The sequence below is a fragment of the Halichoerus grypus genome, chromosome 8 (assembly GCF_964656455.1).
Source record: "Halichoerus grypus chromosome 8, mHalGry1.hap1.1, whole genome shotgun sequence".
Taxonomy (NCBI): domain Eukaryota; kingdom Metazoa; phylum Chordata; class Mammalia; order Carnivora; family Phocidae; genus Halichoerus; species Halichoerus grypus.
In genome coordinates this window covers 81850989-81867931 of record NC_135719.1, presented here as the reverse complement: position 1 = coordinate 81867931, position 16943 = coordinate 81850989, and the positions used below count along the sequence as shown (strand labels likewise).

General features: G+C 53.6%; 1 protein-coding gene across 1 annotated transcript; it reads right to left on the bottom strand.

The window, feature by feature from the left end:
- Positions 1-530: 530 nt before the first annotated feature.
- PCK2 (phosphoenolpyruvate carboxykinase 2, mitochondrial) lies at positions 531-9279 on the bottom strand. The gene is made up of 10 exons (XM_036114659.2): positions 9026-9279; positions 6717-6962; positions 6082-6266; positions 5792-5995; positions 5243-5430; positions 4767-4929; positions 4303-4521; positions 1804-1941; positions 1428-1523; positions 531-1182 (listed from the first exon to the last, which is right to left on the bottom strand). Exons 1-10 carry the CDS (start codon positions 9052-9054, stop codon positions 728-730), a joined length of 1923 nt encoding a protein of 640 aa, XP_035970552.1. The 5' UTR covers positions 9055-9279; the 3' UTR covers positions 531-727.
- Positions 9280-16943: the final 7664 nt, after the last annotated feature.

Genomic DNA, 16943 nt, shown 5'->3' with positions numbered 1-16943 from the left:
TTTGTGCCTTTGTTTCTTCACCTGTAATATGGCACTTGCTTCAAAGCGTTGTTCTGTAAGCTGCTCAGAACAGCAGCCGGCACGCAGGAGGCACTATGAGTGTTAGCTGTCTTATTATTGGATGAGCCTCCACGAATGCTCTGAGAGTCCCAATTTCAGGTCAGCCAGGAGGAAGAACAGGTCTGACAACTGACAATGGAATTGCTTCACTGGGGAATGGGGTTCTAGAGGCTGCTGTGTCTCCAAGTGGGAGATCGGGAATTTTAGGCCTGGAAGCTATACTGAGCAGCTCGCGGAAGCCTCCATCTTTTTAAGACCTCGGGACACAGAGTCGATGCACCTTCTCCCAGAAATTCCTACTTCTATGGCGCAGTGGCAGAGCTGCCTGTGAGTGAGGTCCTGGCTACCAGCAGCCTGTGCCAGGCCAGGCTGCACTGGGGCGCTGGCTGCCTGGAGGGCTGCAAGAAGAAGACTGTGAAATTGGTGTTATAAGCCCGTGAAGACAGGCGGGAATGAAAACAGCACGAAAGTTGTGGAAAATAAATGACCATCTCTTATTATTGGACCGAGTGTCGGAGAAGGTCTGTGGCCTGGTCTCACGGCACCCAGATGTTGGTTGTATCAAATCGCTCATATTTTCTGCAAGCCTGGTGGCTCTCCTATCCCTGGATGGGGGCTGGGATGGGATGGGGGTTGCTGTGCTCTCTTGCTAGCCTGGAGCCTCAGGTCACATTCTGCACACACGTCCCTCCAGGGCCTCCAGTTCAGCCAACACCTCCTTGGGTAGATCCTGATTGACCTGCTCGGTCAGGTAGCTCCGAATATCACGAACCTCCTGTTCCCAGAAGTCCTTGGGGAGCGAGAACAGCTGGGTGGTGTCTATGGCTCCCAGGCCGCTGAGATCCAAGGCGCCTTCCTTCGGCACCAGCCCGATGGGTGTCTCTCGGGCACTGTCCTCTCCTTCTAGCCGCCGGCAGATCCAGTCTAGCACCCGAGCATTCTCTCCAAAGCCTGGCCACAGGAAGCGGCCTGCCTCATCCCGCCGGAACCAGTTGACATGGAAGATGCGGGGCAGCCGGGCCCCCTTGCGCTCCTCCATGCTCAGCCAGTGTTCTAGGTAGCGCCCGAAGTTGTAGCCAAAAAAGGGCCGCATGGCAAATGGGTCGTGCATGATGATCTTCCCTGGGGAGGGGAGCAGGATGGGTAAGGCCTCTTCCTCCTTACTGGAGAAGAGAAGGGCACCCTGCCACCGGCTGGAGGGAGTGGTGAAACTTTGGTGGCTCTGGAATCTTCCTCAGATTAGGGTGAAGAGAAGTGACTGGGAAAAGAGACACGTGGGGAGGGCAGGCAGAAGGAAGGCCTGGCTCAGGAAGGGCGAGAAGCAGCGATGTGGGCACACAGGAGAGGGGCACAGGGAGGGCACTCACCTTTGTGTTCAGCCGCAGCAGTGGACTCAGAGCGCATGGCACTGCCCACAAACACCCCATGGCGCCAGTTGAAGGCCTCATATACCAGGGGTACTCCTAGAACACGGGTGAACAGGGTCACAGGCAGCTTTTTTCTTTGGACCCTCACTCCATCCCTTCTGGTGATCTTGACTCCTGGTCTCGCTCACCTAGGATCTCTGCTATCCCATTTTCAAACCGTATGCCTCCCCATAGTTTTGCATTCTCCAGGGGACAGCTCTAGAGACAGATAGCTACAGTGGCAATCCAGGCTGAGGCTTTAAGTACAAGAGGGGGTGGGCCCTGAGACAGAGCCAGACCCTTTACTGAGGAGGCATGGAGCCCACATGATGCTTACCTTTGGGTCTGCGGCCTCCAAAGATGATGGCATCAATGGGGACACCCTCAGGGGCCTCCCAGGCTGGGTCCATGATGGGGCACTGGCGAGCCGGGGCACAAAAGCGAGAGTTGGGATGTGCACAGGGCTCCTTGTCTCCTGGCAGGGACAATACAACTACTATCACTTCCAAGGACTTGTCCACCCCCAACACACACATACTTTTGCACACACTCTTGCACAATTTCTGTTTGCGTCATCAACGCCCTGCAACCTCGTGTGGTAAGGAGCAGGGAGAAGGGAGCCAGGACATCTCCCCCAAAAGATCAGGTTATTTATCTAAACGGTGCTGCCAGCTGAGCTATGTGAGAAAGAGTGGGCAAGGCATTGGGGTTTAGCAAGACCCTACCGTCTATGCCAAGCTATAGCCACTTGGCATTACCAGTGCTCAAGAGAAGGGGCTTAGCTATTGGCATAAGGTTAGAACAGAAAATTTATCCCAGAAGTGGTTTCTTTATTTATGGGATTATTATTTAAGCAAACACTCAAACCTAAAGCAAAAACTGAGACCATCAGATCAGTATTTCAGACAATTGACTTTCCATCAGCAAATAGGGGAAGATAGGATCTTCTGAGGTATCGGAATGTAAACAGGAATTGATTTGGAAGCTAGCAGAATTTTGGTGATTTCCCTGGGTCTGCTCAGACCTAGACAGAGTGATAGGGCTGGAGGAAGTCAGACATAACCTGGGCAGGCATAACCTGAGGAGCGTAGGTCATGTGGCCCCATCAGGTGCCCTGGAGAAGGAATGGGACCAAATCAGTGGCATATGTATAAAGTATCACCATGGGGGCCCTGAAGCGACATGGTGTCTTCTCTGCTGGAGGTTGCTGGTCAGACCTGGGGGGGGCCAAGGGAGTTCTAGAGCCAGTCCCCCCCTCCCACCCCTGTGTCCCCTTCTCCACCCCCAGCTCCTGCCTCCACCTGCATGTAAGAGCCTCGTGCCCTTCCATCAGCCCCCAATTCAGGTCCCTGCACAGGGTATTATTCCCAGAATTGCAGCTAGGCACAACACGCCCTAGTTATACCCGTGAAGCTAGAGATGATGAAAGGGTTGGAGAATGAGCCTGTGGGGAAGTAGGAAAGTTTCTTGGGTTTCTCAGTTGGGTGGGGAGGCCATGGAGGGCTTAATGACGGTGGTGGAGACAGTGAGGGGTGATTCGATAAGGAGGGAGCATGCTCGGCCAGCCCGGAAAACGTGAATGTAGGCTTCAGCGACCACAAGCATGCCGTCCCCAGCATGCCCTTCTTTGCTCCCATCCCTAGGTCTCCGGGCTCTCTGACTGCAGAAGGTCCAGAGTCAGGGGTGGGGGAGGAGCAGGACTGCTAGGCGCCAGGGGCAATGACAGGGTTGAGAAAGAGGCTAAAGAGAGAGACACAGCGAGAGAGGGAACACAAGCAGGGGGAGTGGGAGAGGGAGAAGAAGGCTTTAAAATCTTTAAAAAAAAAAAAAGAAGAGGCTAAAGAGCTGGTCTGATTTCCCCTGGAAGGTGGATTGGGGTGTGTGTGTTAGAGGGACGGGGAAGGGTCTTTTTTAAAGATTTATTATTTTAGAGTGGGGGCAGAGGGGGAGAGAGAGAGAGAGAGAGAATCTCAAGCAGACTCCCCGCCAAGCACCAGCACGGAGCCGACAGGGGGCTTGATCTCACAACCCTGAGATCATGATCTGAGCAGAAATCAAGAGTCAGCTGCTTAACAGGCTGAGCCACCCAGGCGTCCCAAAACTGACCTTTAGACAATGGTTATTATACAGGGGATGGTGGGAGCCAAGTAGCAGGGGGAGGGGCAGGCTTCCTCCTTCCTAATGGGTCAAACTTTATGGACTGTGCTTTGAGCCCAATTCCTTGTGTAAAAATTTTCAAAACAGTCCTTGCCTTTCCTTTTTAAAAAAAATTCCAGCTTGGGGCACCTGGGTGGCTCAGTCGTTGAGCGTCTGCCTTTGGCTCAGGTCATGATCCCAGGGTCCTGGGATCGAGCCCCGCATCGGGCTCCCCGCTCAGCGGGAAGTCCGCTTCTCCCTCTCCCACTCCCCCTGCTTGTGTTCCCTCTCTCGCTGTGTCTGTCAAATAAATAATCTTAAAAAAAAAAAAAAAAAAAAAATTCCAGCTTATTTTTATTGAGAATTTGCTATGTATTCGGCACTGTGCTAAACTCTTTGCATGCATTATTTAGCCCTCCAGCAGCCTTACGAGATAGGTACGTTGGTAACCACCTCTATTTAACTGATGGGGTCACTGAAGCTCAGGAGGGTAAGCAACTTAGTCAGGTCCCAAAGCCAGTACTTGGTGGAGATGGGACTTGACCTGAGATCTTGCTTGGGGTTGGAAACTGGGACTAGTCATAACTTCCTGGGCCTCCCAGAGGTCCTGGAGGATGGCTGCAGGTTGTGGAGAAGGCTTTTACGTCATCAAGGTGCTGAGCCCGGAGGGGCTGTGTCACAACTCCCCCACACCACATACCGGGTTTCCAGGGTTTGCCCAGCCAGGAGGTCACGGTGACACCAGGCGGAAGAGGCTGGTCAATGCCCTCCCAGTACACTCCACCATCGCTGGTCTCAGCCACATTGGTGAAAAGAGTGTTACTCTGGATTGTGGCCATGGCATTGGGATTGGTGGTGGCAGAGGTGCCCGGGGCCACCCCGAAGAAGCCATTCTCAGGGTTGATGGCCCGGAGTCGACCTGTTAGGAGAAGTGACAGAAAAGAAGGGCCAACCCGGAAGAGGTGAGAGGTGCAGCCATGGAAGGTTCTGCTCTGCTCCTCCTTGCCCTGAGCTGGTCCCCAGATCTGATGGGGAAAGACTTTCTGTCTCTGGGGTGGCTGGACTACCAGGAGGTACGGGGCAGGTCCGCCAGGAGCAGCGGAGGGGAGACTACTATACTCCGGTAAGAGCCAGAACTGAGAGTATGATGCAAGGGCCTCTCACCGTCACTGTCAAACCTCATCCAGGCGATGTCATCCCCCACACACTCCACTTTCCAGCCCGGCAGTGCTGGCCGCATCATGGCCAGGTTAGTCTTGCCACAGGCACTGGGGAAGGCGGCCGCCACGTAGCGCTTCTTCCCCGCAGGGTTGGTGATACCCAGGATCTGTGTGTTGAGGAGAGAGGGAACAAGGAGTCACCAGAGGTCAGTTATGGTCTGCACAGAAAAACAGCTAGGAGTTAACAGGGAGGACAAATGTTTATTCATGAAACAGGTGCCAACACCTCGCCACAGGGCTGGCGGCAAGTCAAAGCCCCCTCAATGTTCAGCAGCCTGGGGCCAAGGCTTCGGTCACTGGGGCGGAGTCCCTGCCCACCAGCCTGGCCCCGGGCAGTGGGGAGGTGAGGCTAAGGCTGCCGGCCAGGCCCCGCCCTCGCCCTGCTCCCCGCAGCTGCCCAGATCCTCACCAGGCCCTCACCAGCATGTGCTCCGCCAGCCAGCCCTCATCCCGGGCCAGCCGAGAGGCGATGCGAAGGGCAAAGCACTTCTTGCCCAGCAAGGAGTTGCCACCGTAGCCGCTGCCGAAGGAGACGATCTCCCGCTGGTCAGGCACGTGGCCAATCAGGGTTTTCTCTGGGTTGCATGGCCACTGGCTCACCGGTTCCCCTGGGGACAATGGGGTCATAGGGCTGACTGCTGGCAGGGGCATCAGGAACTGGGGCATTAGGGGCTGGAGGGATCGGGCTTGGCGGGAGAGACACTTAGGAGCAGTGGCGGTGCCAATGAGTGGCTAAGGCCCCCCACCTCATACTATCCATCAGCTCCCGTGTCCCTCTTCTGGGATATGGACAGATGACTTTTCTCAATCTTGGGCAAACTGGTCTGCCTACATGGCATCACCCCCAGCCCAGACTGCTGCCCTAGATTTGGGGACTTAGGTGTTTCACTAATGAGGATGGGTGGAATTTGGGGTTCCCTCCGTGTGCAAGCAGGTCTGTGTTCCCCCCTAGGCACGGCAAGCGCTCACCTTGCCCAGTCAGGGGCTGGCCCACAGAGTGCAGACACTTGACAAAGTTGCCATCTCCCAGGGCCTGGAGCACGGGCGTCCCCAACCGGGTCATGATACGCATGCTTGCTACCACGTAGGCTGAGTCAGTGAGCTGCACTCCGATGCGGGACAGTGGGGAGCCCACGGGACCCATGCTGAACGGAAGCACATACATGGTTCGGCCTGTGGAGGAAAATGCCACCTGGATGAAGGGTTCTAACCTGTTCATACCTTCAGTGTTCCTGGTTCTGTGTCCCTGCCCCGGTTACCCTGCATGCAGCCCGGAAACCTCTCATCCACAGCTTGCTGGAACTCAGCTGGGGACATCCAGTTGCCTAGTTGCCCACGGGCCCCACCAGCGGGGAGGGGCACTGTGTCCCGTTGAGAAGGAGTTACAATCACCGTCTTGCTCTCTACTCGTGCCACATCCTTGGGGTCTGTGCGGGCCAGCCAGCTGGGGGAGAAGGAGTTATCAGGAAGATGTAGCCAGCCGATCTCCCTCATCCCCCAACCCAATCTCTCAAGTCCAACTTTAACTCTAGGTCTTCTGTGGGCCTGATTTCTTCCCATCCATTTGCACCTCAGTAGCTTCCTCCAGATTCTGTCCCATCTAAGGGGGTAGTTCCCTCGGCCTAGCCTTCTAAAAGCCCTTGGCAAAAACTCTCTGAACTTGGGAGAGAAAAAAAAAAAAAAAGACAAAGGTTTTTACTTATATTAGCTTCTCTCCTTAACATAAAAATACAGACCAATCCCACTAATTCCTGATTCTGTTTCCCCTAAAGGTCCCATGCTTGCTCCTTCCATTGGGATGGTCTCGTTAAATTTGATTTTGTCTTGGTAAATCCAAAGTGGCCCAGTCCAAGCAGCTGCCCCCATCTCATGGGTCATGGGGCCCAGGGCGTACCAGTTGTTGTACTTGGGGAGCTTTCGGATAAGTCCCTGCTTTTCCAGGAGGGTCAGCGTGGCAGTGTTCTCAGCCTCGGTGCCATCACAGATGTGGATGCCCTCCGGTCGGCACAGGCGGGCACTGCGTTCCACAAAGTCTCGCACCCCAGCAGGCAGCTGGCCCAGATCTCCACTGAGTACTCGCAGGGTCTGGATGCTGCGCCATGATGACCAGCCCCAGGGGCTCAGCCCAGGCCAGCTAAGCCTGCAAGACAAGAAACAGAGAGGGAATGAGCGGGGTGTTCTCATGGAAGCCAGGCAAGTCAAGGGGACAAGAAGCTTGAGGGCTGCCGGGGAGCGTGCTAGAGCGGGTCTGGGCGCAGGCATCTTGAAGGGCAGGTCGGAATAGGTGTGTGGGATGGGTTCGGGCCACATGTATCTCACGGCCTTCACGAGTCTCAGTGAGGGACAGGTATTGGCCAATGACCCTACAGGCACATGCCTGGCTGTGGGGAGTATATGTGGAGGAATGCTGAGGTTATTGCAGACTAAGCCTGTGTCCACGTTTCACTGTGTCTGGTCGCTGCTGGAAATGATGGGGTGCCCCATTGCCCAGGTGACAGCTTCATGTGTCTGGTATTTGAAGCTCTCATCCCTGTTCTTCCCCTTCTAAAGCATAATTTTTATAAGTTAAAAAAGCAGCTGTTTTTACTTTTTTCTTCAGGTGTGTATGCTGTAAGACTGTGAAAGCCTCAGCAAAGGACCCAGGCTTTGAGATGGGACAGTCCCAGGTTTCTAGAATAGGGCTCTTGCACAGAGAGTGGGTAACTGATATTGGAGTTCCAGGCATCAGAGCCAGGGCTGCCCACCTGGGCCAACAAGGGTTGCATAAGATGTTGCCATTGGGTAGGTGTCTTTGAGTTGGGCCGAAGGCTGACTGTTGGGGAATATCACTGGCTGGGATTCGTGCCCATTCCCAGGAGGGCAGGGTCCCTGTTGTCTGTCCCTTCACACTCCTGGGAGAGAGAGAAGCAGGGTCTACTCTGATTGGCCTGGACCCAGGGTGGAGTGACCCAGAGAGAGCAAAGGCCAAGAGAGGGAAGTTGCCCTCCTCCTATGCCAGGGCCTTGCCCACCAGAAACTGCTCCACACAACGGACTGCGTGCCCCTGCCCCTCCCCCTAGAGGTCACATGCCTAGAGAGCTCTGGGTGTTAGCAGAAGGGCGGGGGCGGGGGGGGGGGGGGAGGTGCACATCAGACTGCAAAAAGCTCAAACTCGAGGCTGTAAGCCTGGGGAAGGGAGGACCCTCAGACCATGGATGTGGGAGCTGGAGCCTGGCTAGAGTGGGACCTGGGCTGGCTTCCAACAGAGAAAGCAGGATAGAAACCCAGGGTGGCCACAGGGGCAGAGGAAGAGGACTCCTGGAACCTGGAGAGTTGTTCCTGAGCATTCATTTGAAAGGCACCCAGTCTTGGGAGAGCTTCTCTCTGCAAGGGGCCTGGTTCAGGAAGTCTCTGGTGATGCTCCCCCACTCCCCTCCAGTCCCCTAAGTGGGACCTTCTCCTTCTCCTCTGCTCCAGAGACCACCCACAAGGGCTGGCAAAGTGGAACCAGCTGTGGGAGAGATATGGGGTCAGCTCAGACTTTGGGACAAATGCTGGGAAGAAGGGAGGCTACAGAGGACAGACAGGAAGCTGTGAAAAGGGAGCAGGGCTTAGGGGCTCCCGTCCTGGACAGGGGCCAAAGCCAGCCATATCAGAATTGAAGGCAACTTGTCCCCCTCCTCCACCTTGTTTCCCTCCTTCCCCTGGCCCTAGGTCCCTGGGCTGCACCGGGCCCAGTTCGCGGGAGGCCGGGTAATAGAGGTTTACCTTCTACCTTCTTTGGGGAGCTCTGAGCTCAATCCCCCAGGGATTCATGCACCCTTGACCCCAGGGTCCTATCGCTTCTGATCGCAACTGGGGCACAGGGGTTACATCTGTAAAGGAAAGGAAGAGACGAGGAGACAGGGCTCCGCGGGGGCGAGAGAGGAGGGGGAGGAAGTTCTGAGAGTGGCAGGTCGAGACGGCGCGGTCAGAGACCAGCAAAGCAGGGAGAGGGAGGAGGGGACGGAAGCGGAGAGACCCAGAGCAGCAGAGGCCGCCCCAGATCTCCCGCGAGACGCCCGGCCCAAGAGGCCGGGGATCGAGAAACACTCGCCCCCGGCCCGCCGCCTCCTCCGCCGGGAAAGCGGGCGGAGGCGGGCGGGCAGGAGAGCGCCCCTGTCCGCCCCGAGGGGGCGAGCGCGGCGGAAGGTGCGGGTCGGCCCCGGGTTGGGGCTCACTCACCGCAGGCCGGGGCGGTACACAGCGGCCATGGCACCTGGGCGGGGGCTGCGGGATGGCCACGAGAACCGAGCGGAGCCGGGGAGATAAGGAAGGCGGGGAAGGAGGGAGCGCAGCGAGCGGGAGCGAAGGCTGGGCGGGAGGCGCTTAAAAAGGAGGCGGGCGGGAGGGCGCAGGGGCGGAACCTAGCAGGGCCGGCGAGACCCTCTCTCCGCCCTGCCATTCGGCCCGCTCCCCGGGTCCCCGGGCTCCAGGCCCCAGGCCCGCCCAGGCACCGCCCCACGCCCCGCATCCTAGTCCCTAAACCCGTCTCTCCCATTGGACAGCCGGGCCCCTCGGCTCCCCGCCTCCGCGAGGCCCCGCCCCCCGCCCCGCCTCGTCCCCTGCACATGATGTAACTTTGAGGACTCTTGCTCCCGAGAGATAGGGGCTGGGAGACACTGGGGTGGCAAACAAACCAGGAACGAGGGGCGAGGCCAGGGCGGGGGCCCACGGAGGCTGGAAGTCCAGAAACTGGACATTGCCTTTTCCCTTCTGGGGACTGGCCACTCTGAGACCCAGGCTTTTCTGTTTTCCAGGGTCACAGGGCTATGGTTCCCTTGGTCCCCAACTCCCAAATCCCTGTTTCTTCTCCTCCTAATGAGGGCTCTCTTCTTGTTCTTCTTCTTTTTTTTTTTTTTTTTAAGATTTTATTTATTCATTTGACAGAGATAGATACAGAGAGAGAGGGAACACAAGCAGGGGGAGTGGGAGAGGGGGAAGCAGGCTTCCTGCTGAGCAGGAAGCCCGATGCAGGGCTCGATCCCAGGACCCTGGGATCATGACCTGAGCCGAAGGCAGACACTTAATGACTGAGCCACCCAGGCGCCCCATGAGGGCTCTCTTCTGCTTCACCATGAAATGGTGGTGCCTCTCCACCCCAGAGTCTTTCCTTTGGGCCTCTGTCCTGGCTGTTCTTGCCACATTCCCCTGGAGAACTAATCTGTCCCACCCGACCGTCACATATGGTCCTCAGGTAATTTCTCAAGTTGTGTCTCCATCCAGACATCTCTGTGCAACTTGAGACCACTAAGTATCACCCCAAATGCCATAGTAACTCAAACTCAAACATGTCTATGGTAGGCACCTGCCCAGCATTGACACCTCCTTTTTGGTAGTAGCACCCTGATGTTCCTTTGGGGAACCACCTCCCCAGCCCATGTGATCATACAGGGCTCCTGTGGGTATGCTCTCAGTTTGGCCAATTTGTATGTTCCTCACTTTGGCCACAGTGATTGGGAATGTTCAGGGATGGGCATGAGGTCCCTCTTGGGGGCTTTTTCTGTAAACTTTTAAAATGGGCTGTCTTCCTGTTGGGGTTGCTGAGCCTGGTAGGATATAAACCTAGAGCTGCTGGGTGTCAGCTTGGCACTGCAAAGCAGGAACCTACCCTAGATGGAAGCCAGCCTGGAGGAAGCAGAGCAGAGGGATGGAGAGCTACAGATCCCTGATTTCGGTTGTAAGAGTCAAAAAATTTCTTCTCTCACTCAAGCTAATTTTCAATGGATTTCTGCCATTTGCAACAGAAATAATCCTGATTCTCAGGTTTCTCAGAGTTCTGTGCTAGAACATATCAGGACAAGGAGAGCTGGCCTCCAGCCTTGGGCTTCCTGTTGGCTCTCTATCTCTTCACCCAGCCCCCATCCTGGACTCAACCTCACATGTATATATTTGGGATTCTTTCCTCCAGGCCCTATATCCAAGCTCTGTCCACACCTACTCCGCTTCAAACAGCTGCCTCTTTGGCCACCTTTTAGTCCTAAAGGTGTGCACGCCAGGGGCAGCATGGATCTGCCAAAGGTCATCATTTCTTTCATAATCCTGCAGCTGTTCTCATGGTTCCGCATCTCAGTGAATGGCACCAGCATCTAGGCAGTTGCCCCAGAGGAACCTGAATCAGTCTAGGCTATTCCTTTCTTCTCTTCCATAGCCAATCAGACACCAGGACCTTTGGAGTTGTACTTCCTAATTAGCTCTCAAATCTATGTCCATCCCCATGGCCACTGCCTTAGTTCAGGGCTTACCTCTCACCTGGCTTCGGGTGATATCTTCCAAGATACTTCTTGGACTCCTGCCTCTCCAAATGCCACCCACTCTCCCTCCCAGCCAGCTACCCTCCAAACTTTGCACATAAGTTCACTTTGATGAGTTAAGAGAGAGAGGGAGAATGTTTATTGTGTGGACACCAGGCCGGGCTCTGTGCCAGCAGTTTTACATGCATCATTTCATGCAGTTTCACAATCATCCTATTTTACGGATGTGGACACTGAGGCCCGGAGAGGTTGTCATCTGCTCAATGTCACATAGCTGCTCAGCAGGAGAAATGGAGTCTGAATCAAAGCCTTTCTGACTCTCGTTAACAGGTTATTTTTTTCCCCTTCCAATCCTATACTTTCCCCTTGATTTATAATTTTTAAAAAGGTGAGATCATATCACTTTCAGGCTTAAAATCCCTTCGAGGCTTCCTACAACGTGGCAACTGATGTCCTTTGTAATCTGGCTCCTGTTTATCCAACATTATCACTGCCACCTTCCTACTTGCCACCTACATACTCAACTGCAGTTTCCAGAACACTTCTGCCAACCCCTTCTGCCCTTCAGATTTAAATTAAACATCCCCTCTTACGTGAAGTCAGTTTGACTCTAAGAATTAACATCTATCTCATGTGTATTGGTTTTATACTGTATACATACCTCTGTTTTTGAACTTCTCACACTTTACTATAGTTACTTTTGTATCTCTGTAATCCCTACTTAAGTGTTAGCTCCTTGAAAGAAGGACCCAAATTTTAGTCTTATTTTTATCCTAGTTTCTGGCAGAATCTGGCCTATAATAGGCAGCTAATAAATGCTGTTTGAATAAAAGAATAAACAAGTCTCACGTTCCTGAATCCTTCTCCCCCATTATGTCCTTCCTTAACTTTAGGGGCTCCCTGAGGGTTTCCCTGTAGTGTTGATTCCCTTTACTTGCTACAATCGTACACCGGTCCTGGCCCTCTCCCAGCTTGGTCTACCAGCGGGCACAGTGTTGGAGGCATACCACCGCCAGGGGGCAGGGTGTGACCAGCCTTGCCCTGGTCTGCATCTTCTTCCCTGGCCCTCTGGGTCTGGCCTTTGGACATCCTACAGAACCCCTGTAGTGGATGCTGTGGTGTGCCACCTAGACCCCCTCTTCAGGATCCAGGTGCTCATTGTCCCAGCCCTGGAGTGTTGGCTGCTAACGGCTCACAGCTGAATACTTCCCTGAGCACTACCTGGGGGTAACACCCCTCTCCTGGTGCAGCATGCATCCAGTGACTGGTTGATGCAGGGTTACAAGGCCTGGTCCCCTTTCCTCAGGTTGGTCCAGCCGAGCTCCAGAGCTCCTATGGGGTCAGCTGAAGTCTCTGTTGCAATTGCAGAACATTTCTGCTTTTCCTGCTGTCCAGTCCTGTTTTTCTCTCTGCTTTTATTTTTATTTTATTTTATTTTTTAAAAAAGATTTTATTCATTTATTTGACAGAGAGAGACACAGCGAGAGAGGGAACACAAGCAGGGGGAGTGGGAGAGGGAGAAGCAGGCTTCCTGCTGAGCAGAGGGCCCGATGTGGGGCTCGATCCCAGGACCCTGGGATCATGACCGGAGCCGAAGGCAGATGCTTAACGACTGAGCCACCCAGATGCCCCTCTCTCTGCTTTTAAAAGTCCTCCCCCTACCCCCACCCCAGGGAACTACACAAGTTTCCATCTCAGAGTTTGTTTCCAGCTTAAGATATCCCCTAAACTCAACTTGGATACTGCATGAGCCCCCAAATCTGACTCTGATTCCATTTTGCCCTCCTCCACACTAGATCCAAAGTGATCTTTTCAAACACAGTCTGATCACGTCACAGTCCTGCCAAAAGTTCTTTAGTAGCTTCTCACTGCTCTTGGAATAAAGCCCAAATCCTAAACTTGGACTATAAGGCTCTGCTGATATCTCTACCCTCACCTACTACCATTCTTCCCACTTTCTTGGTTTCTACTCTCTGGCTATGTTGGTCTTTTTATTTGTTCACTTTGTACATGTGTCTCTTTCCTGCCCAGAGTCCTTGCATATATTGTTCTTGCAGCTTAGAATCCCCCCTTTCTCCACACCCCCAGACATGGTCACTTCTTACTCACCCGGCCAGTCTCAGTTTAATATGTCTTCATTAGGCAAGCTGTCCCCGGGATGCCGCCCCCCCATTAGATTACGTCTTCATGAAATAAAATCTCCTAGTGCCTGCCCTTCTCCTTCATGGGACTCACCTCAGTTATAATGGTTTCTTTTCATGTAGGCTCCTCCCTAACATATGTGGGGCCTGGGGCAAGAGTACAAATAGGGGCACCTGGCTGGCTCAGTTGGAAGAGCGAAGAGCGTGCAACTCTTGATCTTGGGGTCGTGAGTTTGAGCCCCATGTCAGGTGTAGAGATTACTTAAGTAAATTAAAAAAAAAAAAAAACTTTAAAAAAGAGTGCAAATAGAGGCTCACAAACCTTGTGTTTAAATTTAAAAAAAAAATATTTTATTTATTTATTTGAGAGAGAGAGAGAGAGCAGGAGGGAGAGGAGAGAGAATCTGAAGCTGAATCCACACTGAGCACAGAGCCTGACGTGGGCTCGATTCCACAAAAACGAAAACGAGATCTTGACCTGAGCCGAAAAAGAGTCGGTTGCTTAACTGACTGAGCCAGCCAGCTGCCCCCTTGTGTTTAAACATTTAAAATGTAGAACTTATGCTAAGAAACTCTTAAATAAAATATGTTCTATTCTTCTACCTTGATAAATATATACATAATGGTCTGGAATTTGGTTCAAATTTGAATTCAGATTTGGACTTTATTCGGAGTCCTCAGGATTCTACAGTAGAATGTGGTGGTATGGGGATAGGATGTGTTGGGCCGCTGGCCTTGGGCCCTCTTCTTTTCCCACTCCTGACACCATCTTGTACTGTGAGGGGCCTCATGTGCACACATGTGGACCTCTCTGTCTACACGTCCCAGTTCTGTCCAAGATCTCCTGCAGATAGTCACCGTTGGCCAGTCTTTGGGTCTAGGGATGTATGTACCATAGTGTGGTCCAGTCCTGCAAGGGCCCACCCAGGGGAGAGGTCCATGTGGGCCCTAGAAGTGGGCTTGGGGCCCTTTGGGCAGAGAAGTCCTGGGTATCTGGAGTGTGGTCCAGAAGGGGATTGGGTGTGGGCGGAGGAGGCCTGAACTCCTCACCCCATGGGGTGGGACACAGCCAGAATGGAGCCTTCCAAAACCACAGGGTCCAAGGCAGGGGCCACTCTTGCCTGGGTCTAAGAGCAATAAATTGATGTTTCCCTATTTCACCAGTCTGTATGCTCTATGAAGGCAGGGCTGGTGTCAGTCTTTACTGGGGTGTCCCTAAGGCCTAGCACAGTGCCTGGTGCTTAATAAACACTTGTCAAGGGACGCCTGGGTGGCTCAATCAGTTAAGCATCTGCCTTCGGCTCAGGTCATGATCCCGGGGTCCTGGGATCGAGTCCTGCATCAGGCTCCTTGCTCAGCGGGGAGCCTGCTTCTCCCTCTGCTTGCTCTTCCCCCTGCTTGTGCTCTTGCTCTCTCTGACAAATAAATAAATAAAATCTTAAAAAAAACAAAAACACTTGTCAAATGAACATACCAGGTAGATCAGGAAGAGGTTTGAAGATTTGGATCCATTACTGAAGATCTAGATGCCGAAAGCCAGAACTTATAGGGCTTACAGGGTCTAATGGGCTCCAAAAATGGGAGTGCAGGACGGAGGAGGCGGTGACGGACCCTGGCTTACTGACTGTGTCTCCTCTCCTCCCTCTTTGTCTCGTACCCCAATTCTGCTGGCCCTTCATCTGCCTGGCCCTCTTCCCCCAATTGTCCAACATCCCTCTGTTTATATCTTTCTGCTTTTTTGTCCTTTGGCCACTGTGCCTCCTCTGTGGCCTGACCATCCATCTGTCTGTTCCTCTGTATTTCTTTCTAGCTCTTGGTCCCCAGTCTTAACTTTCCTCTGTCCCTTCCTTCTACCGCCATTGCTCTTCTGGTCCCTTGCTCCTAGCACCCCCTCTTGTTACCCCTTACTCCCTTCTTGGTCCTCTCCAGAAGACTTCCTCTCTCTTTTAGTTTGCCACTCAGTGGCCCTTTGCCTACCTCTTCCATGGGCCTACATCCCTCCAACTCCTCAAATACAAATCCTTGGAGAGCCCCCGCTTGTTCTGCCCTCCATCCCGGGTTGACACCTACTGCCCCTTCCGCTAAGCCTTCTTGCCTCCCTTCCTCTGTTCTGTCATTTCTGCAGTCCACCTGGCATCATCTTTTTCACTCCTGTTTCCCTGTCCCCAGATGCCCTGGAGTCAGTCACTCTCAGTGTGCATCTCCCAGGCTCTGGGTCCCCCACCGAGAAGGCCCATTAACCACCTCCCGGGGCCCCACTGGTTGCCACGGCCTCTCCTCTCTGTGCCCTTGCTCCTTTCCTCTGGCCCAGCCCTCACTGCCCGGACTCCTTTCCCTAGTCAGTGGCACCTGGTCTGAGCCCTGAGCGGCTCAGCTTGCCTGAGCTTGTTTAGTCTGACTCTTTTAGCCCGTTAGCAGCTTAGCCCCTCCACCTCTCCTTTGAGCCCTCCAGTAAACAAGAAGATCAGCACAGAGCTGACAGCTGTTTGGGGGCAAGTGTCTGGCCAGGCCAGGCATGAGAAAGGGGCTGCATTCAACAGTTCCCACTCCTTCTTCAACTCAGGAAGTTCTGGGCACTCTTTCCTGGCTATGTGCCTCAAGGCCACATTCCGTGGACGTGTGTGCGATTCCCTGTCTCCATGATCCCCATTCCCATCTGTGGCCTTGTTCCCAGGCCTTGGTTCTTCTGCAAAAACAGCTAGATCCAAGCAATTACACTGAGAAGCCTTACTACTTAAATCATGACAATGGTCTCTGCTCCACGAAATGCAGGACAGATGTGGGAAGAGGGTGATGTCATTTGATCTAGGTCTTCTTATATGTGTGTACTGAGCATGGTAAGAGAGGCCACACACACACAGAGAGAGAGAGAGAGAGAGAGAAAGCTGCGTAAACTGTAGGTATTCTGTAGACCAGTGGTTCTCAAACTTCAGTGTTCATCAAAGTCCCCTGAGGGCTTATTAAAACACAGATTTTGGGGGATCCCATCCCCAGAGTTTCTGATTCAGTGGGTTTGAGGTGAGGCCAGAGAATATGCGTTTCTAGCAAGTTCCCAGATGATGCTGCTGGTTGGGGGAACCATACTTTGAGAACTACTGTTCTCATCTGAATCCACCAGTTGGGACCAGGTTAATTTTTATAACTGTTGATCCTTGGGGCTGATGGACACCCAGGTCTCTCTCTGACTTGGGACAGAGGGCCTGTTAACCCCATGGGAACGTTTGGGTATCCTCACCAGGTAAGGAGTAGCTGTTAACTCCTGGAGTTCTATTCTAGCACACACCCTGTTTTAAACAGCTTCAGACAGGTTTAAACACCTCCTTAGCTAATTCCTAGTATCCCCCTTCCAACTTCTACTCAGGGATGAGAGCTCTAAGAGGTGTTAAGGGATTAGGCTGAAAATGTAGGTCACCCCCCAGCCATCTGGGAACCAGGATGGTGAGAGAGGAAGAGAGAGGGGCAGAGATACATGCAGGGAAAAGGCGAGGGGAAGCAGAGGGCGTGTGAGGGCAGTTACAGAAGTGTCTCGGATGGATTGGTGATTAGATTTCCGAGTCCCGAGGTGGCCCGGAAGGAAGGAGCAGAGATCCCCACTCTCCCTTCTGCTGCTCCTTCTTCTGAGCTGGGCAGCCTGTCCCGGGACTGGGTCAGCAAGAGTGGGAGAGGCTGAGGATTGGGTGGCCAAGTCCTGGACATTCACCAAGGGGA